Raw genomic sequence first — 24,024 nt, forward strand, 5'->3', positions numbered from 1 at the left:
TGGAAGAAACCTTTGTCAGTCTGCTAGTTACCTTACTCACAACTATACTTACCTACTACTTAATATAAAATCTACTTTTTAGCGCAAAATTAAAAGTAGACGATCAATCAGTAATAATTATTTTGACCTTTTACTTATTGCCTTTCATTACTCATAAAGACTTCTAAGGAAACTTTTTTCCAAAAACAAAATAGTTCACATTAAATTTTTACGCCATAATGATATATTACTTAAAGCAAAAACAGTAGCTAGACCCATAAAATGCCTAAAAAACGTTTTAAAACCGGTCTATCCTGCCATAAAAGCAAGCTTTGTAATTGAAAAGCTATTGGCTCCGTGCACGATTACAGCGCCAACTAGCGTCCACAACTTTGTGGGCTCTGTCACATTGACATTTAGGTCGTATATTTGTGAAAAAATATCGAAATGAAAAAATAACAAATATTTTCAACTAATAAATTGTTGTGATACCACGATTTGGGTGGAAAAAAGGTTTTGAAATCATTTTGGTCATTCAAATCAAATGAGGTAAGTCCAAAAAGTGTGTTTAATTTTGATTGTGTCAGGTTTTTTCGGTTTTCCGGTTATACCGCGTAAAGGACTTACCCTATCGAAAAGTGGTCTTCATGACGGTTGAAGGGCACTTAATCCTGCATTGAATAAGACCAAATTCATATGTTTTGGACCAACCGTTCTCGTGCTAAAGTTCGGCAAAGTAGAAAATATACGTATAATTAATTACCCTCTCCACGTCCAATGGTTTGTTACCCACAGGCTTCGAAGTCTTGAAAAGGGCCACCTCAACCAGTGTAACCCTATCAAGGCTTACGAGCTTGATGCGCCTATCCTTCCTTAGAGGGTACAAGGAAGAGGGGCAGCCACATTAGGTAACACAGAGTCGTTCAGGAGAGTGCCAGGAAGAGGTGCAGCAACCGCAGTTAAGGAACGGCTGGGACGAACAAGGATAAGCGAATTAAACTCGTGAGCCTTGTTAGGGTTACACTGGTTAAGGCGACCCTTTACAAGGCTTGGAAGCATGTGGGTATCAAGCCATTGGACGTGGAGAGGGTCATTAATTATACGTATATTTTCTACTTTGCCGAACTTTAGCGCGAGAACGGTTTGTCCAAAACATATGAATTTGGTCTTATTCAATGCAGGATTAAGTGCCCTTTAACCGTCAAGAAGACCACTTTTCGATAAGGTAAGTCCTTTACGCGGTATAACCGGAAAACCGAAAAAATGCCCCTTTCGGGGGCCCCCACCACTTAAGCACAACTCCGTCGAAGTCGAAAACTTAGGAGAGTCTTAATGGGCAACCAATGAAGCCATTAAAGCAAAAAAATCTTTTGTAGGAATTATTTCCGATTTAATCAATTTTTGTGTTTAATTCTACTGGCCTATTATGTAGAATCGCTTTGCCATTGACAGATACATCTGATGACAGAGCTAACATTATTTCTACTTTTGACCACCATGAGCGCTGCGATAGATTATGTCCCCCCCACCTAGTACTTCGCACCCAGCGAATAGGGACTGAGTTTCTAGTTGCCATTAGCATTTTACCTACTACATATTACTTATTCTGTGCCATAAGGCTCGGTATCTTTCAACTGAAGAAAAACTTGTCATTTTGGTACTATATTCCATACTGAAACTTTCAGGCCCGATTCAACCAAACTTTTATCCGAGAAACTGGTCTAACTAGCACATTGACAGATTCGGTATGGGAAATATGTCAAAACAGACGATTTATTCTGATATTATATTTACTCTTGTTTGTTTGAATCCACCCCCAATGCGCCTTTATTCTTCAGTTAAAAGTTATCCGACGTTTGAAAAATCGGCCCTTAGAGTACTGCACACCGTTGATTTTTAGTTGGCCGATAGTTGTGCCCGATTTTAAATTGTACGAAGAATCGGCCAAATCGAATCGGCGTAGTGTGCGCACTCCCATACATGCCCGTAACAGTGGTAAGGTTAAATTAAAAATAGTATAAAGTTGAAGCTCGCGTAAAAACGCAATGTAAAGTAATGCTTTTATTTAGGCAAACCTATTCATAACATTATAACACGTGTAATATTAAATAACTACGATCAAACAGAATTTAGTTGGAAACGGTTAGAGTTATATTTAAGCTAGGACTAAGGACTACTCTAACCGTCGGGGTTGTTTAACTAATGTTATTAAAAGGATCAGCTTGTTAAATATTTCATTAATTAACGTGGGATTTTTATTCTATTAGGTATTCTGTTCTACAGTTCAACAAAAGAGAATACATTATGTTAAAAACAAAACTTTATGAGATGATTATTGAATTAGGAATAAGAAAAAGTGGCAAAGTTCTTTGAACTTGGAATCAACGAATCTAGAGGATGGAAACGATAAGTGATCTCATTCGATTAAATTATTAATTTCAAAATTATACAAGATATCGAAAAACTTGTTACTAATCCTGAAGCTTCACCAGCTCTTTCAAACGGTAACTATAATAGGTTACAGAATAAACTGGATCTATCCGAAAATTTAATGTTTTAACATCAGCCTACAGCTATTAGGTGTAGAGCAGTAAAGATAAAATGTTGCAAACATGGGAAATATTATTCAAACAATTTTCACGCGTACGAAGTCGCAAGCAGGCAGGCTGCTAGTGAGGTCCTAAAATACCTACGTTTTAGCATTCGTACTATACGTTTGTTACCTAATACCTACCTACCTATAGACTAGAGAGCTAATCACTCGGTGAAGCATAGACAATACGATGTCAAAGGCAGACGTAGGTACAGTCGAGCACATCAGAGTAAATTTGTGAGGTTTCATTACAAAGCTGTACATTTTGGTGAGGTGGGATTCCTAGTATTTTTGGTGCAAAATAGCTTCTAATACTGCAGCACACGCTAAAATGTTTCACTTAGTGCTCTCGTTTGAACGTATTACAAAATCATAAACATAACGATATAATTTAATCACCAATATTATTATGATCGTATTCACCGGCCATGTGCCACATAATCGCTTGAACAACCAAAATGGCGCAATTTGAAAACCTCAGCATTTTGTAATGAACCATGCCATTCCAATAATGCTCTTATTGAAAACGCAACGAACAACGGATTTGCATGGCATTGTCAGCGGGCTTAGAATCGCGTATTGCATATCCTAACGTATTCTGCATTTTCGAATTTGAAATTCGAACAGATTTTTGCTTTTGTAAACCGTCTGGTTTAGATTGCTAAGGCCGTTGCAGACTTTACGACTGCATCACGTTTCGGCGACTGCGTTCGATCGCAGTATCGAATTTCATTCCGATTTTTTAATTTTGAGCTACGTCGCTTCATGATATCGTCGAGGCAAAAGTCGCCGGTCTGCTACGGGCCTAAAATGTTAAATGCCTTTTAGGGTTACGACAATGTTTGACTACGCTTCGTTAGGGTTAACAAGCTAATAGTTCATTCGTATTCAGAATATCATTGGTAGTGAATTCTATTGGTAGTTTAGTTACGAGCGATATTGAAGTTTTATACCCAGTTTTAGTTTTAGCTAGATGTCGGTTTGTGGAAACAGGTACATGCTTTGTTTAAAGAACTTTACTTACATTAACTATTGACAACGTGAAGAGAGAAAAAAATCTGGAGCAGTCTCTCAAAATATGTACGATAAATGAATCTACAATGAATCCCTAAACCACAGATTAAAATAATAATAGAGTTTATCCCCAAGTAGCTGTGATTTTTTAGTTTTAAACTTTCTTTATCCTTTTTTAAAGTATAGGGTATAAGTTTTTTGTTGCAAGAGTTGACTAAGGGAGAAATATGGGAACATACGGTTCGGCACCATGTGCCTCTCTTTAATTAGGCTGGGTTGCACCATCTTACTTTAACTTTGACAAACGTCAAAAATCTGTCAAATTCCATAAAAAAAGCACCGGTTATCGTCATAGTTACCGTTAAAGATAGGTGGTGCAACCCACCCTTAGTGTCGTGGTCTTGCAGTGGAGACAAAATTACTAAAATTATGATCAATTGACGCTATCACGTCCACCTACAAGGTGGACCGACGACATCGTAAAGGTAGCAGGGAAGCGCTGGACGCAGGCCGCTACCAATCGATCAACGTGGAAAGTATTGGGGGAGGCCTATGTTCAGCAGTGGACATCCTATGGCTAAAATCATGATGACGCTATGATTAAGATTGCTGATGATGATGATGATAAAAAAACTTACCGAAACCCTCTTTTCCCACAGACCCCCCCAACACCACGGCGCGGCACTACTGGCCGGGGTGGGCGCGGGGGCGGTGCCCTCGTACGCCCCCCCCGGCCGGGCCTTCTTCACGCCCCCCCTGCCGCCGGAGTATAGGAACCCGTTTGCTGACAAGCCGACACTTAGAGGTATGTTTCTTTCTTCTTCTTTTAGATTAGATACTGTGTGTGTTGCCAGTGATGGTATCTGGTGATACGGATCTGAGACGTGGTCGCTTACTATGGGCCTCATAAGAAGGCTCAAGGTCACCCAAAGGGCGATGGAGCGTGCTATGCTCGAAGTTTTCCTGCGTGATCGAATCAGAAATGAGGAGATCCGTAGGAGAACCAAAGTGACTGACAACCCGCAGAATCGCTAAAATCAAGTGTCAGTGGGCGCTGGGGCAGAAAAGCTCTCGAGTGGCGACCACGTGCCGGAAGACGTAGTGTGCGCAGGACTTCCGCTAGGTGGATCGACGACCTGGTGAAGGTGCCTGTATGCGGGCGGTGCAGGACCGGTCTTTGTGGAAATCCTTGGGGAAGGCTTATGTCCAGCAGTGGACGTCATTCGGCTGAAACGACTGTAAGACGTCAGCATAATGAGTGTTTCGCTCGATTCGACTCGACATTCGTGAAAGTTTTGATTTAAAGATCGCTTCACTGAGCGAAGTACCCTAACTGTCACCGTCATCGAACCACCAAGAACGAAGAGATTTCGAAATTACAACTCAGCCTCCTATGGCAACTCATTTTCGCCGATTCTAGAATAATTATGAGATTCTCCGATAGAAGAACGTAGTTACTAATTTTTTGTTTTGGACCATGACAGCTTCTATAACAAAATCCTAGTCCTCTACGTCCAGATTTTCGATGAGGCACCTGATCACTTCTACTGGTTCCCCCTCGTTATAAATTACATACAGTGCTTATGCCAAGGAGATTCTTAAAGTAAAATTCTTAATTTAATTTGTGTTTTTCTCTAAATTCCAGGCACAAACACGGATGGGAACAACTATCTCAACCGACGGCCGATCCCTCCCCCCTCCCTCGGGCCAGGCCACGAGAGGATACCCATCAGACCTCCGGGACAGGTAACCATTTTTTCACATAATATAGACGCCCTTAATTCTTATTTATACTATAGTATATAAAATTCTCAAGTGGCGACCACGGGCCAGAAGATGTAGTGTGGGCACTTGGGCAGGCCTCCCACTAAGTGAACCGACGATCTGGTGAAAGTCTCGAGAAGCACGTGGATGTGTGCAGTGCAAGACCGGTCGTTGTGGAAATGTTTGATCTTCACAATGACCGGTCCTAATAGCTTTTGTCCAGCAGTGGACGTCATTTGGCTGAAATAAAAGAACTGTGCCCCGATTACGCTAAAAATTTTCATCTTCAACGAGCCCGGACGTCAGCTGTTTTGACAAATCCGTATCGCAGAATCGAAGAAGCGCGTCTGTATTGGAGACGTTAAAAAATAGCGTAATCGGGTCACTGATGAAGTATTGTAACGTAATTTAACTAAATATTCCCCCATTTTCAGGAAACATCGTCCCCACAAGTGCCGGCGCCGCCGCCTGCGCCGCCGCTTCCCCCAGCGGGTCTCGAGCCCCAGAAGAAGAAAGCACTCAACACCCCTAGCCATAAGGTTGGTATTGACTTTACCAGCTCTGTTTTATTCAAGAGTTACCCCATAGATATAGAGAGATGCCTACTGAGTTCGAAACTCAGTGCCGCATTAATTCACACAAACAAAGAAATCAAAATATGTTCTCATTATCCACTGCGGTATCAGTACTCAACGTTCGTATAATGTTTAGTACTACGCAAGCAATGTAAACTGTTTACATTATGACGTCGCTTCTGTCATCAATGCTTTCACGAGCATTTCTGTTTTTGGGCACATTGCTGCGACACTGGCCCCGCCCCCTTGTCACATCTCCCTTTAGTTTCTGTGATCTGTGAGTTACCCACATCTGTTCTACACTGTTCTTCAATCGTTTCTAATTATTATTCTTCTCTCTTTCCAGCCCGACGAATTAGACAGCGACGTCAAGCACGGGACAGACCAAGCTAACTTCACGGACTTCGTCCCGAATTCCCTGAACATCCCGACCATATCCCGGATCCTATCCGGCTCCAATGGCCGCAAGGAGGACATACCAGATGTGCTCCTGAGGACAGTCACAGCCAAACCTCAACACAATCAGGAGAGGACCTCAAAATCCGACATCTACATCACTAAAGATGCCGGAGTGACTCTCAGCGATGCAAACAGGGACTCCTCAACGGAAGGATCAGTCCTAGCAGTATTAGACCCAGAAATGAACAACTTAGATAGGCCCCTGATAGTAGACCAGAATGGAGAGACCAATACAAGAAGAAACCTCCAGTATGCTACCAACAAACAAATAGATGAGAGGAAGAATGATAGCTACACTCCAGCCACGACCATAGGCTTTGAGCTACGGGACCCAGAAATGTCTACGGAGAGATATCACAACTTAGCAAACGTGAACTCTGATAAGAAGATGCTGAAACACGACCAGAAGAACAACGGGCCTGTCCAGAGGCAAGGAATCACTTGGCCTTTCGCGTGGGGACTCCACGTCCACTCCGCCACCATCATATTCACAATCTTAGCTATTTATTCAATTTACAAAATCATAGTCTATAATAGAATAACACATTTATTTACACAGTACTACTTCATTATATTACACTTGATCCTCGTTTTCGTTTGTCTGATGAGGATCTTTTACATGTGCTACGACCCTTATAACATCAAGAATTCTTTGCCGATATTCTTGAGCGAGATTCTCCTGCACGTCCCAGAGATTTTCTTGAGTATAGCGTTCTCTTGCACCATTTTGTTCCTTTTAACGAATAGCATTAACTTTAAAACGACGTGCTGCTCTTTCCTATTTCGTCCTAGGACGATCATAATCGGCGGCAGCCTGCACATATTATCGTGTTTAGTATTACATATCTTTGAAAATAGTAACACAATTTATAGAACTCCGCAGGGGGTCGAAAAAAGGGTATTAGGTCTAACTTGTCAAATAATATTTATTCTAGCGTGTCTTATCCTGGGCATTTGCTACCTCTATGTATATAAAAAATTAAAATCAATATTGCAGAGAAAGAGTAATACATACCAGGTGGGATTCAAGAATTTCTACCAGGCGATACATATAAACTTGGCCACGGCTCTGCTGTTCGTTCTGATGGCCTTGCTTCAAATATACGGGATATTTGGGATCAACCACATGAACATGACCAAGTTCAACTGGTTGCAATGGGGTTACCAGTTCTCCCTGCGGCTCATAGAAATCAGTATAGTAGCTCTCATCTCTTGGGTCACTAGCTTAAAGTTAGTGACGTCACTTCAGCACGAGAAGACGGATGGCAACAAAATATCAGGCTTAGGTCTCTTCCCTTGCACGACTGGTTCCAGTAACGAGCAGTTCGAATCCGACTACCCAGCCATTTGCGGGACGAATACCAACCTTAAGACGTACAACGTAAGGATGGGTAAGCCGATATACGAAACTGCAGGGCATCATCCGACGTTGCCTGACCAGTACTGCGGTCCCGATCATCCCAGATTCCTGAACACTTTAGCTGGGAACTGCGATAATAACTCAGGCACGGAGAACTATTCAGGGCACAGTTCTATAGCTAACGCTGGGCACAGTACTTCGACTGAATCCAGCAATGCTACGTCCAGTCAGGGTGTCACAAATCATTTGATCAAACCGCATCCAAGCATGGCTGGATACAATGGGATAGAATCAGCGTCGGATGACCATTATTCTAACTGCGACCCGATTCAATCCTTACAGGGTGACGAGCCCTTAGACCACGAGTATAACGTCATCCAATACGGCAGTAACAGCGACTTTATTCGCGACATCAAAAACCAGAACTACAACAGCGGTTCCAACCGCAGCTCGCACAACTTCAAACACATGTCCTACGATAGGGTATCTTCCAGAACGAACAGCAACCCGCGCAAAAAGCACCGGGTCAAGAACAAGAACGTTCAGAATTGCATGACGATGGGGTACGACTCGTCTATAGGGCACCACTACCACCAGCCGCATATGCCAGACGATTATGGCAATTATAATACAGAGAACGCGTCGTACCACGCGTCTGGGATTCAGACTCTGAACCCGAATAGGGGGTATGGTGATCAGATAAGGAGTTCGCAGCGTCGGAATTCGCCTTCGACGTCGGTGATCAATTCGAGCGGGAGTCAGAAAAGGGGGAAAGGGAATGGGTTCCCGGAGAGACCGAAATCGACTGACTTGTACGGTTTCTCTGAGGATCCCAATGAGAGGAGCTATCCATGCGCTTTGGGGCCGGCTCCGCAGCCGGCTCCTAGGTCCTGTGCGTATGATGCTTCGTACTCGCAGCCTCAGGATGAATTGCATCCGAACGAGGCTGATGGGAACAGCATGCTCGTCGCCCAAGACGGCTTCGTCAGATTCCGCCCCTTGGAAGACAAACCCTCGCAAACCTGATTCACCATCTCTCTGCCCTACCCGGCAGAACTCGGCTTTTGATACAGGAGCTCTCTCCCCACACTAAATGACGTCACACGTCTATGTACCTATGTAAATGTCTAATTAGGTCGTATTTAAGCCAACAATAATTAAAGCCTAATGTATATAGCCATTTTAGTTTAGCGACTTTTGTATATTGCAAGCATCGTCTTGAATGGATAATGCCATCTAGTTTTTAAGTTAAATATCGTGGAATAAATGGAAATATTGAGATATTGCTGTTTATAAAATGTTGAAAAGATTTAATAGATATCTAAACTGTTGGACGAATGTGCGGACGCTTGATTGCAGTTTTTTTTAAGTAAAAATGAACGAATGACTCACGAGTATAACATAATTGATGTGTAAAAATAATTTTAACATTTCGACTAAATAAAACTCACTGTATGAAAATTAATTGCAAAAATAAATGTAAATAAATTTAAATAATTACACTTATAATATTGATAGTGTATTAAATTATCAAATTAAAAATGAATCTTTTTCTAAATCAAGCATTATTAATAATTTTACCAGGTCCCCATTTTGTTGAACATTATTAATTGTACGAAGCAAAACCCCTAGTTAATGCCATTAATAGATACGTATTTATAATAATATGCTCCATTTTATATAATTATATAGATTTAAACTGTATGTGATATTGATATTAAATTTTGTTTGAAACAAAACAGTCCATAGCATAGTATACTTAAGATTTAATATCCCTTGAATCCCGCAAATTATCGAATGTTTGAAATAATAATTTTGTGCCACTGATTTTATTAATTTTCAATTAATATTAATGTTTTATTAATTCTACGACACGTTTTTCTATTAGTGACATATAGTTGCAATAACTGTTATTTTACATAATGTGTGATTTAAATATTTTTTATACGAAAGTAATTGAATTATGTTGTAATTTGTACAATGTAAAAATATCTGATGTCCTATTAAATGTTACCACTTTAGAGATTCCTTAACATTAGTAATGCGACATTAGATACACAATTTAGATACATAACACGATATATCAGCATTGCACATTACCTCAATGCAATACATGAATTTATACGAACTCGATAACTCCACTTATACATGTATAAATTACTCAAAACAGACTTATACAGCCTCTCAAACCATGCCAGTGGAGTTATCACTATACCATTTATCCTGCCATTTAATTATTAAAATAAAATCATTATTATAATGATATCTTATTAGACTACATAAATGTTGAACATAATACGTGTTAATATAGACAAAAAATATCTCAAATAAATGTTGACCCTACTCTAGATAGGTAATGAAAATAATTGTATAAATTAGAAAAAAATCAAAGATTATTTATGAGAAAAAAATACAGTTCTTTGTACTAACATAAATATGATTTGAGGATATTACATTGCTTGTTCCATCTATGTAAATATAAATTGTATTATGGTAGGTATATCTCTAATACCATACTTGGATACTTTTAATTTTGTATATAAAACGAAGGGTTACTGTGGAGTACCCGCTGAACTAAACTCGATTTGTTGTATGTAAATTATACGATTTTTTTTCAAATATGTCTAAGACTGTACCTACCTTATCATGGACGAAATGATAAGTGACATTTAATATGTAAAAATTAATAAAAACGGTAATAAAATGGGTTGTTTTATTTGTTGGAGCCTAAAATACTGAATATTTAAAAAAAGTCTAGTCGTGCAAAGTATATTATATATTCTCATAATATTTACAAAATTACATTAGTACAACTATACGATCACTTCGTATGACGTCTAAATTGTCTAAATATTAATTAATAAATAACAAATTACAACGAAACCCTGAAATATAATTATACACAAATATATGTACAGTCATAACAATCTATAGACAATATTATTAAATTATATTATGAGTAAACATTACCTCAAAATTTTCATTTTTAAAAATATTGTATTTTATAAATTATTATACATCGGTTGCTCGAAATTGTATAAATTTCTCAAAAATTATACATCTTTCTCCAATTTCAGTTAAATATTCAAAATCTGAGTATATTGGTAGCCAAAATTCATTAACTTCACGATTGATAAGATCAGCTAAAAATTTTACAAATAAATTTACCTAAAAAGTGTTTTATTTTATAAGAAATAAAGTCAGAAATTCATTGCCACCAGTGCAATGGTCTCTAAATAATGGTCTACAAATGATTATCTACAAATAATCAGTCGTGAGAATAAGATTAATTCTCTATCAAACATAAAATCGTAAAAAAATGATATACTTACCTTACGGTACTAATAATGTTTATATAAAATCGATATAACATTTCGGTAGACACGCAATTATTACCTTCAGCACCAGTATCGTTTTCGTAGCATTTTCACCTTGGTAACAAAGATTGATAACTTCATAAACTATTTCAGTTATTATAGGGTTTTTTGCATAATAATTACTTCTCAGTTTGGTGACTTTATAATACGTTTTACAAATAAGGTTGTATAAGTTATACAAACTATATAATTTAAAAACATTCTTCATCTTTTACAAGTCATGAATCAGAAAAAGCAACACCACTGTCAGGCAAGAGTAAAATTATAAAATAAGATGCACAATGCTAAACATTGCTTTTATGGCAAACATACTAAAACAAGTTTAGTGTCCTGTTACGTGACGCATTTTTTTAACGGCTAACGATTGTGAACAATTAGTAATAATACAACTGTTTGCCATACCTTCTTATTAAACTTATTAAACATTATCAGTCATCTCCTTTGTTATAAAACACTATTAAACAAAAATATACAACATAATGTAGCTAAAATGAACCTTTACAATAAATCAACTGATTTAACCTTTTTCTTGGCAGAAAACTGTTCTCCCAACAATTTCATGACCTCCGCGTGACTCCTGCCAGTTTTGGCAGAACCGTAGTTCTCTTTTACGTATTTGGCAAACTCGCTGACTTCTCCCTTCCGAGCTGGAGTGGATACCACCAGGCCTTCTTTGGTTTTCTTGTTTAGGATCAACTCGAAGGTGCCTCTGCAGTAGCCGCAGCATTTCTTTGTTGTGTCTATGGATTTCGAGTGGCGTTGGATGCTGTGGAATAATAAAGGTAATGTTTTAAAACTAGCAAACAGAGCAAAACTTATACTATAAGAAGGACCCTTGATAAAAACTATACGTAAATACAGTAGGGTTAACAAGGTAAACGGGTGTTGAACAATGTTTAAATTGAATCAACGCGGCAATAAATCCGCGAATAGTAAAAAAAAATGTTTAAATTGACATTTAGTACGGAAATGTCATTTTAAACACGTGTTTTACGTTTTAGTTTTTTGTAATAAAACTTTATCTGCTTGTATTTTGCAGGGACGAACTCTTTTAAACGCCTTTTAAAATTAAAGGAGAAGATTGTTACATCGGATGGTAATTGCGTATACTTTTTAGCCAGGCGTTTAGTTTTTTTCTCTTCATTTCTACCACGACAGTGATTCCGAGGAGGGTAGTTGAACAGAAAGCATGGTCGATCTGTTTTAATAGTTTTCATATTTAATGGAATTTAGTGTACAAATCTAGTGTTATTTTGTGTTTCAAAGTGCAGTGAAGTGATGAATATGTAAAAACATTGAAACACTTCGAATTTGTCGAGTAGGTTGTCGTATGATCAACCCGCTTTGGAGTTTGGACCACATGGCGTCTTGAAACCTGCTCAATAAGCAGGTAAGCAGTGATTATGGGCATATTATCACGGAATTCACGAAAAGCAAGCCTTATGTTATTCATGTGTAAGTACAATATTTCGATCATTATCATCATTTCAGCCATAAGATGTCCATTGCTGAACATAGGCCTCCTCCAATGATTTCCACAATGACCGGTTGGTAGCGGCCTGCATCCAGCGCCTTCCTACTATCCTTATGAGGTCGTCGGTCCACCTTGTGGGTGGACGTCCTACGCTGCGCTTTCCGGAACGTGGCCTCCACTCCAGAACCTTGCTGCCCCATTGACCGTCAGTTTTGCGAACTATGTGCCCTGCCCATTGCCACTTCATATTGCTAATCCGTCGGGCTGTGTCAGCGACTTTAGTTCATTTACGGATTTCCTCATTTCTGGTTCGATCTCGTAAAGAAACACCGAGTATAGTCCTTTCCATAGCACGCTGTGCAACTTTGAGCTTATTTATAAGGCCTATAGTGAGCGGCCACGTTTCTGAGCCGTATATCATCACTGGTAACACACACTGGTTGTAGATATTTCGATGGTATTCCATAGTTCCAAATAATTTACAAATTGAATGTTCTAATAAAATAAGAAACTCACCTGTAACCGCATTTGGTACATTTGTACGAGTATTTGAAGTGTATCTGCATGTCGTGGCATCTTGATATCTCGCCCAGTTCTGGGAACTTTCGTAGTGCGTGTGTGGCCCTGGAAAATACCGAATAAATGAAGTTAGGTCTCTGTATAAAGATATATTAGTTTGATGCTGGAGATGCGTCTGCGTTCGCCATAGCTCGTGTACGAGCGTGAAAGTGACTCGCATATTATTATAAGAGTGGCTCGCGTGAGCGTGGCTCGTGTGAGAGTAGCTCGCGTCAGAGAGTGATTCGCGTCAGAGTGACTCCCGTCAGAGAGTGGCTGGCGTCAGAGAGTGAACTTGGGTCAGAGAGTGAGTGACTCGTGTCAGAGAGTGACGCGTCAGAGTGACTTGCGACAGAGTGACTCGCGTCAGAGAGTGACTCACGTCAGAGAGTGACTCGCGTCAGAGAGTGACGCGTCAGTGACTTGCGTCAGAGAGTGACTCGCGTCAGAGAGTGACTCTCGTCAGAGAGTGACTTGCGTCAGAGTGACTCCCATCAGAGAGCTGCTCGCGTAAGAGAATGCCTCGCATGAAAAGAGTGGCTGGAGTGAGTGTCTTGTCTTACCATTTGCGCCACAATGGCCCGTGGCCGGCTCTCAGCTCGCCGTCAATAAGCCACGTCGCAGCGTGGCACAGCTCATGTATGAGCGTGTCCCGCAGTCGTTGCGGCGCGTCCACGACTTTGGTGGACAGTTTGATGCTGGAGGTGCGTCTACGCTCGCCACGAGAGTTCTTAGGAGACGGTTTCTTATAGCGTAGCGAGGCTTGTGAGAGTATTGTGAGAGAATAGAATAGCTCGCATGAGACAGTAGCCGCGTGAGAGAGTAGCTCGCGTGAGAGAGTGGCTCACGTCAGAGAGTGACTCGCGTCAGAGAGTGACGCGTCAGAGTGACTTGCGTCAGAGAGTGACTCCCGTCAGAGAGTGACTCCCGTCAGAGAGTGGCTGGCGTCGGAGAGTGACTCCCGTCAGAGAGTGATTCGCGTCAGGGAGTGACTTGCGTCAGAGAATGACTCGCGTCAGAGAGTGACTCGCGTCAGAAAGTGACTCTCGTCAGAGAGTGACTCTTTTCAGAGTGACTTCTTTCAGAGAGTTGCTCGCGTAAGAGAACGCCTCGCATGAAAAGAGTGGCTGGAGTGAGTGTCTTGTCTTACCATTTGCGCCACAATGGCCCGTGGCCGGCTCTCAACTCCCCGTCAATAAGCCACGTCGCAGCGTGGCACAGCTCATGTATGAGCGTGTCCCGCAGTCGTTGCGGCGCGTCCACGACTTTGGTGGACAGTTTAATACTGGACGTGCGTCTGCGCTCGCCACGAGAGTTCTTGAGGAGACGGTTTGTTGTTGTGCTGGAAGATGGATAAAGGTAATTTAGTTTCATACATAAATTGGTTTTGAACTACATTACTCATTCATACCAGTACTTCTTTGAGGAATTATTATTATAAAGCGGCGTCGGCCGTTTGGTGTAGTGGTTCAGCAGAACGGACTACTATGCCGAGAGGTCCCGGGTTCGATTCCCGGCCGGGCAGAAATTGAAATGATAAATTTTTATTTCTGTGACGGGTCTGAGTGTTTTCTATGTATAATTATGTATTTATTTACAAAAAAAGTATTTAAGTATGTTTATATCCGTTGTCTAGTACCCATAGTACAAGCTTTGCTTAGTTTGGAACTAGAGGCGCAGTGTAAAATGTCCAAGGATATTAATTTATTTAAAAAAGCGCAGCTTAGGATTTTCACTACGGACTATCTTCAACCAGCCAAGTCATAGGTACATAAAGAAGGATATTTGTTTCTTATGCACATTTAAATTCTTTATTGCTCCAATGTTTTCAATTTAGCTTGATTTACAGTTTAAGTATAAATATTTTTCTTACCCAGCAGTGCTCCTAAGCTTGGAGTCCCACACCACCGGCATGTCTTCCTCAAACGCATCGTCAAACACCACCTTATTGAACTCGGCATACAACCTGCGCGTGAGTTGCTCTCGTAACTGTTTGTAGTTGTCGCGGTATTGGAAGGCTTCGGGGTGACATCGCCAGCTCGGGACGTTGTCTGGAGATGAAGGTAAGATGATTATTTTGTGTATTTCCAAAAAATCAAAATCAAAATCAAATATATTTATTCAGTTTAGACCACAAGTGGCACTTATGAACGTCAGTAGAAAATGTAGCCCTTATGGGGCACTTTACATGTCTCCTTATCTTTTGGGCCCTACCAGCGCTTCGAGACAAACATATAGCAAGTGCTGAGAAGAAACGCCGGAACAAACTCAGTCACCACTTATTGCCAGGATTTGTATAGCGCTGAGTATAATCACAAAATCTATATCTATAAAAGCGAAAGGTCACTGCTTGACAGACTCACTGATCACGAAATCTCAGAAACTATAAGTGCTAGGAGTCTCAAACTTTGCATGGGGGTTCCTTTTAGAACGTAAGAGATCACTAAGATTTTACGAAACTCCACCCCTAAGGGGGTAAAACGGGATCCACGCGTAGGAAGTCGCGGGCGACCGCTAGTATGTTAAACGTCATGTATGAATCATGTTATCTTGCTGACTTTTGATATAACAAAAAACACACCGACACTGATTCACTACAGCAGAAATTAACACTATTCTTTATCATGTCAAACCACCTAGTTTGCGTTAATAGCAAAGTCAATGTTTTCTAAATTATGTTTTTTTTATATCTTAATACTCAATTATTATTTTTTCTATAGCTTGGACGAATATCTATAATAATAGGATATCGTTGTAAAATCTAACTGAATAAATTCTAAAAACATCATACCTGCTAAAGACCCTACGAAACTTAGCCTCTTGACATCATTTGTAGGAGTAATGCAAAGATTTTCAGCTTTTTTAGTCACTTCGTTTACATCTTTCTTCATAATTTCTACTAATTCTGTCACGGACATTGCTTTTCCCTTTTTTGTTGTACTGTTAACGTTTCTGGTTCTAACGGGTTTTGTTTTCGGGACGTCTGGGGTGCTAGGAACTTTCTCCGTGTATAATTTTTTCTTCGATTTTTTCTCAGATTCAGAAAAATTACCAAACTTTTTCTTAGCATCTGAACCGGTAAGGTACAACTCTTTGTTGCGTTGCAAGTCATGTCTGATATTTTCTTTGTCTTCGTCATCGTCAAACTGCAGTTTTTTGGATACACCGTCAAAGTTTTCATAATTTTTAGATATGGCTTTAAATAGCTTTGGTATCGATTTCCATGTTTCTCCGTAAAGATCGCTCAGTAGCTTCTTTTGGGATTGTTGAATTTTCTTCAGAGAGCATTCTTCAAGTGACTCGTTAGCTATGTCCCGAGGAGTGGAAGGTACGGTTTGGTACCTCGGTGAGGCACAAATAATACTCTGCGCTGGTGACCAACCACCTATGCTGGGTCTGGATTCTTTTGCGCATTGTGGTGATTTTTCTTCTATCGATTTGTTAAATGAAACCTGAAAAAAATTATTACAAAGTTAAGTAAATATAGACTTAAGCAAATAATGGAATGACTTTTTTTAAAATATGATTAAAACTAGCTATTAACATTAAAAATATTAAAACTTGCATTCAATATAACATAATAATTTTCTACACTTTGGTGTATCTTTAGGAACTAGATCTAACTAAAATATATTCTGTAAAGTACTGTTTTGGACTGTAGAAATATTTAATGACAACATGGTATTTTCAAAATAACTAATTTGACTTAAAAATAATAAAAAATATGACTTACATTTCCAAATTTGCTAGGTTCCTTATCTTTGATCACTATATTTGGTAAGGATTCATCAGACAACTCGGTCGAATCGTTTATAACTATTGGAGAATATATTGTTGGTGTCCCCTGAAAATACAAAACATCAAACATAGAAACACTTATAAAAAAATAACTAAATCCAGTAATAAAGTAGAAAATTAATGAATATGCACGCAATTTTTAAAATCTTCGTAAACGTGCTAAAAATACATAATTATATTGCTTTTATACAGAGAACTGAGAAAGATAAACTTACATTCAATTTTCTAGGAAAGTCGGATTTTAATCTCTCAAAAGATTCTTCCAGTAATATAACGTCGGAGCTGCGATTCGCTTTGTTATTTTCCTCTTCTTTTCTCCTGTTTTTCTTAAGAGATAATTTCAAAAAACCTAAAAAGAAATATGTTTGTTTTAGAACAGGATTTATTTCTCAATTTATTGCATTTAGGGATTAGTAAAGGAACTTACGGTTTTTATGTGAATTTTGGGTTTTAGTCTTGTCCATTTTCTATTACATTTAATTACTTGTTTCGTCTGATTTATTGAAAATATTTAGAAATAGAAAATTCAAATACCACCAGCCGTTGCCCGTATTTTGACATTTGCTGACTTTCTTGACAAGTTGACATTCTGATTTGTCTGTGGTTTGTCAGCTTCCATTGACAAGTCGATGCTTTTTGCTATTGTCGCGCCATCTCGAATTTAGAACCAAAACTATTTGTTAAATATTAAATAAACTTTCTGACACGGCAAAATAAGTTGTCTACTCGCCACTAGATGGCACTAAACTAATTATATAACTGATGCTGAATTCACTAGATGTCGCTTTTAGATTTTTTTCCCCAAGCTCTTTGCATTTTCTTTCATAAATAAATAATAACAAAAGTGCAAAATAACGAATTGATGGGTTCTTTTTAATTCCTTTTATGGATTCTATAAATTGTACCTAAATCTGAGATCACATAACATTCATTACCAAACAATTCCTAAGTAGGTACTCGCCACTTAAGAATATAGGTTTGTATTGCTCGCCAGTTTTATTTTATTTTTCGTAATGGTGTTACAAAAGCCTTCACAACATTAATTTGTGCCTTTCATTTTTATAGTTTACGCAAGCAAATTGTTTCGATTGAAGCGATGCGCAAGTAGGTCAGATCAGAACATCACTTTATGAACATCTTAAGAAATGCTTCTATAGATGCACAGTGTGATGCGTGATTAGTCCGACAATTTCATGAAGTCAAGATCCCACTTCAAAATCTAAATAGGTACATTAATAAATACTTAATAAAGTGTTTGCCTCTTTTATGGGACAAGGTATCCATTTTTATAACAAAGTCCCTGATAAATATAAAGAGCTACCGTATAATAAATTTAAAGATATAGTTAAAGATCACATGCTTAAAAAAGCCTATTATACAACTCGAGATTTTCTTAATGATAAGTCATCCTGGGAGTAGGATTATGGTCCTCTTATGCTCGCACTAAAAAGAATTAAAATGAAAAGTAATATAAACTCATAATAATTTCTCAAATGTTATAGTGTCATGCTTCTCAATCTGGACTGTTACTTAGCTTTATTATTAGTTTTTTATTTTAAAGAGATAACTTGGAATTGTCATTCTCACTAAAATGTCTCTGGGGTGGTGGCGTAGTGAGGCGGGTCGTTACATTCCCTCTAATATGGTCGAGTGAAGCGATGGCTGGTTCACTCGTCATGTCTGTGAACAGGCGCTGCTTTCGGGGACTGGTCAATCCAAGTTATTCAAATTTATGTATGCGAGTCATTTCTACTAGTATCTTAATATGTAAGTCTAGATATTAGCACGTCACTACCTTGTTTAATATACCACGCAATCTTGTATACCCATTCTTATAAGATACACCATACAAGAATGCATGGTAAATTCAGTGAACTGCTCCTGAATCGAATGTACCTACTACTACTATTTCTATTTATTTATATTAACCGGCAGACAGTGGTGACTGAGTTTGTTGCGGCGCTTCTTCTCAGCACTTGCCAAATGTTGGTCTCGAAGCGCTGGTAGGGTAAAAAGATTATGAGACATGTAGAGGCTCCTTAAGAGCAAAATGACGATTTGTAAGAACTATTTATTAGTCCAAACAAATAAAGAAATTTTGACTTTGACTTTGACTTATTTAAGTTCTATTTCAAGTGACCATTATAAGCAAAGTGTGGTTTTAAAGGTGAATCCCCAAACCTTACGTGCCTCCCCAAGCCTTACGTGCCTCCCCAGACCGTCTGGCTGGCATAGGGAGTGTAGACTGTACCTAGACCAAATCCGCCTGGGTAAATTAGAAAGGGTCATGTTTCTGCTGTGGAGATTTTTGACATGAATTCCTGACAAGGTAGAGACGGAATAAGTATTATACCTTATTCTAAGGTTGACCTAAAAAGTTAAATAATAGGTACCTGGCTGGAAGATGAACACTTACGTCATGAGTAGGTATCTGGATTGATTATTTTATAAGGGCACATAATACCTATATTATTATAAATAGATAAAGTCCACAGCAGAGATGTTAAGCATCCGCGACTTTGCGACTCATGCGTTCGGAGTGACGCAGTATTGGAATCGCGCGTTTTAACGACTGGAAAAAAAGTTTCGAACATTTCGAAGATTGTCAGTTTGAAGCCAGTTTCAAAATGGGTTTTTTCCCATTTCATAGCCAGCTATGAAAGGCTATGAAATGGTCCTAGTGCTATGCTATGAAATGCATCGAGCTGCCGAAAAGCGACTCAATCGCCATGTTTGGCGTTTTTAGAGCACGCAGTGTTAAGTGTTTGGTCGCTGCTTTCAGCTTCTAAAAAGCGCCGATCGTAAGCTAATGTCCGTTTTCACCATCAATCCCTAATTTTTAAGTGACCCCTATGGTAACACATAACAGGCATTTTGTTTTCATAGAGGTCACTTAAAAACTGTGGATTTATGGTGAAAACGGGCATTTGAGTAGCATGTTTACTGTGGCTCTGATGTAGAGGTTACTTACATGAAAAGTTTTTGCTGAGTAGGCACAACATCTTACAAATCAAGCTAGCGCTGACCGGAGACTATTGATTTTCACGTCTGCGTAAGCGAAGGTCAATAAAGTAGAGTTTGTAATTACTTCAGCAAAACTTCTTGAGGTTTTGTTTATTTCTTTTTTAAAGTTAACTCAATAACACTGCTTATTATCATCATCTCATTGTGTAAGAGGCGTCTAGCCGTGAAAAAGCGAAGACCATAAACTGCTTTACATAAATGTAAGGGTTCAGTATGTTGTATTTATATCATACTGACGCTATTGAGTTATTTATTTATTAATAGCCATTAAAGTTAAATATAGTTTATTAGCTAGTCATTTTGACAAAATTATTAATTTAATTAATCGACTTCACATTAAAAATGAAACTAGGCGCCTTTTTTTAAACAAAAACATAAAAAATATACCAGTACCCTAATAATGAGTTAAGCAAGACCGGAAAGATAATATTTGTAGTAGATTAAATTAGAATTTATAATTTGTTATTGTGTTTCGTAAAAGTGAATCTACAATTTACTAAGTAGGTAGGTACTATTAATTATAAACGGATTAGTAATTTTACGTTTTATTTTTACTTCTGTCTTAAAAAAAATGAATGCTTGTTTTTTAATTAAATTGAATAAGTTAACTCTTAATGTGTTTGTTTAACCTTCGGAAGGCAACAGGGGTGACTGGTCACCCCACCAGTTCAAAAAAGTCTTGATACGTTTAGTTGCTGATGTTGTGTCTTTCTGTCGTTTGGTCTATTCTCTAATTAGAGGGAAAGCTATTAGCCGCATTCGTCAACATATCGCGTTAGTTTCCTGTTTTTGATATTTTGACACTGCTGGGGTGACTCATCACCCCTGTTGCCTTTTACGTATACTTTATTTTTTCGTGTTGCTAAAGCAAATTATTAGTTTTGGAGTAAAAATGGCTTTGTTTTCGGATGGTCAAATCGAAAAATACATTTATAGACTTGCTGATGTCAATTTCTATGATAAACGCTGCTCAGATGATATTAAGATTTCCAAAATTGAAGACAATATCTCAGTTCAGTCGGAGGAGGAAGTCTTTATTTCCAATAGCGAAAAATTGTTACGACGATGACGTTCTACTAGCACAATTCAAACAAAATGTGCTACTATGTAAGAACAGACATGTTTGGTCTTCTTGGTTTCATCACCTTGGAGTCAAACAGCTCGACGAAATATAGTAACTCTTGCGAGAGATGCGAGAATTATAGAGCAATTACACATGGCATTCTAAATATGAACTAGGGACCTCCTGAGGGTGCACCTTCAGCAAAGTTATAGAAGCAGGCAAGGTGAGTGCTGTGTCAAAGAAAACTGAACAAAAAAATTATGACATCTCGTATAAAATGTCAACTACCCTCATGCCCTGAAAATCGAAAAGATATTTGCTTTAACGGTGCTTTATGTACAAATTAATTTATTAAAAATATATAAATTGTTAAATGAAAGCATTTTTAGTTTTATAATGAAACAAAGTAATAGATCTAATCATTAATAAGTTTGATTTTTCATTACAAAGCTATTTTATTTCAAATTATATTTGTGGGGTGACTGGTCACCCCTGTTGCCTTTTACGTATACAAAAAAAGTGTTGCCTGCCGAAGGTTAAATTACTTTCACTGAAAAAAAAAATCAAAATTGAGAAAACAAACTTATGGATATGGACGCAGTAACTTTTCCTTTTAGTAGGTACTTCCCTTAGAATCATAAAAAAATATGTACACACCTACATAATGTGACTTCAGAGAAACGTATCTAGACTGGGCTCGGAATGCAAAACCGTAAAAGAATGTTTGCTTTACATAAACAAAACTACCATAAAACTAATGAAGCATTTCATGTTTTCTCGGAAAAAGATAAGTGGTGGAAAACTTTTAAACGTTATTATTATTTAAATATCTGAAGCGTGTTATTAACTCGTTAAGATTAAGATTTTTTGTAAAATAGCGTTTCATGAAACTATAACAAATTCTCAGTAAAGCTGCAAAACATTCCTTGAATGCTATAAAGGTGAACATTGTCCACAATTACTCGGTTGACCCTCGTGGAAGTTATTATTAGACCGTCCGTAGACGTCTGCAAGCAACCCTTGCCCTTAACACCCCGCATGCGCAGTGCGAAAACGCGACCTAAAATGGCGGCTTTCAGCAATAAGATAACTCGCGACGCGGAAAAATGCTGACGTTCCAATTATTTTTTTACTCAAAAAGTGTCATTCAAGTCAGTGTATCTGGCCAGGTAGTCCATTTTAATCGGAGCTAGGTTATCGAACTTCACACATGCGCGGAAGGGTCCCGACTGATCGGTCTCAGCTGTTTTCAAAAATCGAATGCATGCCGAAAGACAGTCGGCAGTTTGACGTCAGCTTCTTCACAGAACGCACGGACTTACCATTTTCGACCATGTAATGGTGAGTGCGTAACATTCGGTGAAATGTAACAAATAGTGACTTAGATTGTGTAGAGTAGTGTTAAATGTGGAATGCGAACGATGTGCTTTCTAGAAACAAGTGTTAATGGATGTGTGTAGTTTTTTTTTCATAATGTTGCACATTAGATTGGCTTTTTTTGTTTTTAGAAATTTAAAGGACACGATTTGTTAAAAGTGATTACCAAAGTCGTAAACAAAAGTTCAAAATGTGCACGGTTATTGTATGAGATCATACCACGTGGTCTACGAAAACTCATTGCACTCAGTTGGGCAATTCAATGCAGTGTTCATTAATCAAAACAGCACCATATTTTTCTGTCATAAACTGCACATAACAAAAACGCGCAATTACCAAACAATGAAATTTAAATAAGTAATCATACTTGCAAAGTATCTAGCCACCCATATTGAATGATCAAACGAACTTACCAAGTGAAGTTCGATCTAAATTATCCTGTTTTCGCCGAAGAGATTTAAGTTCCCTCCCAACCCGAAGATTTCTATATCTTCTTCCCTGGAGGTAAACGTCAATGTCATCTCTTCTCTAAATATAATGAGACCGCTCGGACACCGAGCCCACAGCGTGGTAGGGGTGGGGTTGCCCGCTCTTTTGTTTTTTACTACTACTACGCTGAATATTGTGTGCGGATTGGGTTGTCGTACAGGGGTACTACATGGTAAAAAAAATGGCTACTGGTTAACATCGCGCGTTAACTTGGAGCTAAAAATGGGTCAAAGTTACGCGTCGTGTCACAACGCTTATAATAAAAATGTACGAGCACTTGCACAAAATAGTTGTTAAAACCAACCTTGTGTTGGGTCTAATTCTCGTCACTACACTGCACAACTTAAAATAATTACGTTTTTTGTCGGTAAAAACGTCCTGGTGACGTCACTTAAGCATTTTTCTTATACTGCGTGCGGTCGTTGCGCGTGCGCACAAAGGAATGAGACCGCTCGGACACCGAGCCCACAGCGTGGTAGGGGTGGGGTTGCCCGCTCTTTTGTTTTTTACTACTACTACGCTGAATATTGTGTGCGGATTGGGTTGTCGTACAGGGGTACTACATGGTAAAATAAATCTCGGAGGCGAAAGCAGGATAATTATTATCTTCTTGCAAAATTAGTTTTCCAATTATCTCCACTTGATGCAGCGTTTTTCATATTAAATAACACAAATTTAATTTTAAATTACCAACTTAATATTTATATTGTACCTACCTAATAAATAGATGACGTTACAATTACTTCAAATTATTAAAAAAAAATAAGTTTTGCGCTAATATCTAATTTTTAAGGTCTTTTTCATGTTTATTTAAGTTACTATTTTTCTTACACAAAAGCTTATAAATGTCTTCTCTCAAATGTTTTAGATTTAGATAGGTACCTAGCCTAGTTAATAATGATAACTCAAAAACAACTTTGTTTATTTTTAAATAAGTAGGCAAATATGTGTATTTAACCTTTATCATTATAGAATTTCACTATAAAAAAAATTATATGTTATTATGCATTTTAAAAAAGTGTTATAGTTCCAAAATACTGGACTGTCCTGTCGATGACATTGACAGTGGGGCGCCACCGTCAATACCGGATCGCTGGTTCAGATTTTTGCCATGTTGGAA

At 38.4% G+C, this 24,024-nt stretch overlaps 2 protein-coding genes across 3 annotated transcripts in view; one reads left to right on the top strand and one right to left on the bottom strand.

Annotated features, from left to right (window-relative positions):
* The window catches only part of LOC114354722 (uncharacterized), a 56,655-nt gene extending 46,207 nt beyond the window's left edge, over positions 1 to 10,448 (top strand). Inside the window, exons 3-7 of one of the 2 annotated variants that reach the window (XR_003656047.1) lie at positions 4,246 to 4,391; positions 5,232 to 5,332; positions 5,785 to 5,889; positions 6,272 to 9,579; positions 9,682 to 10,448. Coding sequence is in view for 1 of the 2 variants with exons in the window: in XM_028307261.1 (XP_028163062.1) it covers positions 4,246 to 4,391; positions 5,232 to 5,332; positions 5,785 to 5,889; positions 6,272 to 8,770 (2,851 nt within the window). In the remaining variant the exon portion in view is untranslated. Of the gene's footprint in view, positions 1 to 4,245; positions 4,392 to 5,231; positions 5,333 to 5,784; positions 5,890 to 6,271 lie in introns of both variants that reach the window. The other variant, XM_028307261.1, reaches the window with a different exon arrangement.
* A 309-nt stretch (positions 10,449 to 10,757) lies between these two features.
* LOC114354728 (uncharacterized) lies at positions 10,758 to 17,537 on the bottom strand. The gene is made up of 8 exons (XM_028307267.1): positions 17,379 to 17,537; positions 17,167 to 17,300; positions 16,887 to 16,997; positions 15,945 to 16,605; positions 15,027 to 15,204; positions 14,304 to 14,495; positions 13,112 to 13,219; positions 10,758 to 11,887 (listed from the first exon to the last, which is right to left on the bottom strand). Exons 1-8 carry the CDS (start codon positions 17,413 to 17,415, stop codon positions 11,620 to 11,622), a joined length of 1,689 nt encoding a protein of 562 aa, XP_028163068.1. The 5' UTR covers positions 17,416 to 17,537; the 3' UTR covers positions 10,758 to 11,619.
* Between the last annotated feature and the right edge of the window lie 6,487 nt (positions 17,538 to 24,024).

Source organism: Ostrinia furnacalis, unplaced genomic scaffold, assembly GCF_004193835.3.
Source record: "Ostrinia furnacalis isolate ACB-3 unplaced genomic scaffold, ASM419383v2 OfSCF2155, whole genome shotgun sequence".
NCBI lineage: Eukaryota > Metazoa > Arthropoda > Insecta > Lepidoptera > Crambidae > Ostrinia > Ostrinia furnacalis.

Coding starts and splice junctions, on each gene's coding strand:
- LOC114354728 (XM_028307267.1), bottom strand. CDS start 17,415: ATGGACAAGACTAAAACCCAAAATTCACATAAAAACC. Junction 16,998..17,166: donor ACTTTCCTAGAAAATTGAAT/GTAAGTTTATCT, acceptor TTGTATTTTCAG/GGGACACCAACAATATATTC. Junction 16,606..16,886: donor AACCTAGCAAATTTGGAAAT/GTAAGTCATATT, acceptor AATTTTTTTCAG/GTTTCATTTAACAAATCGAT.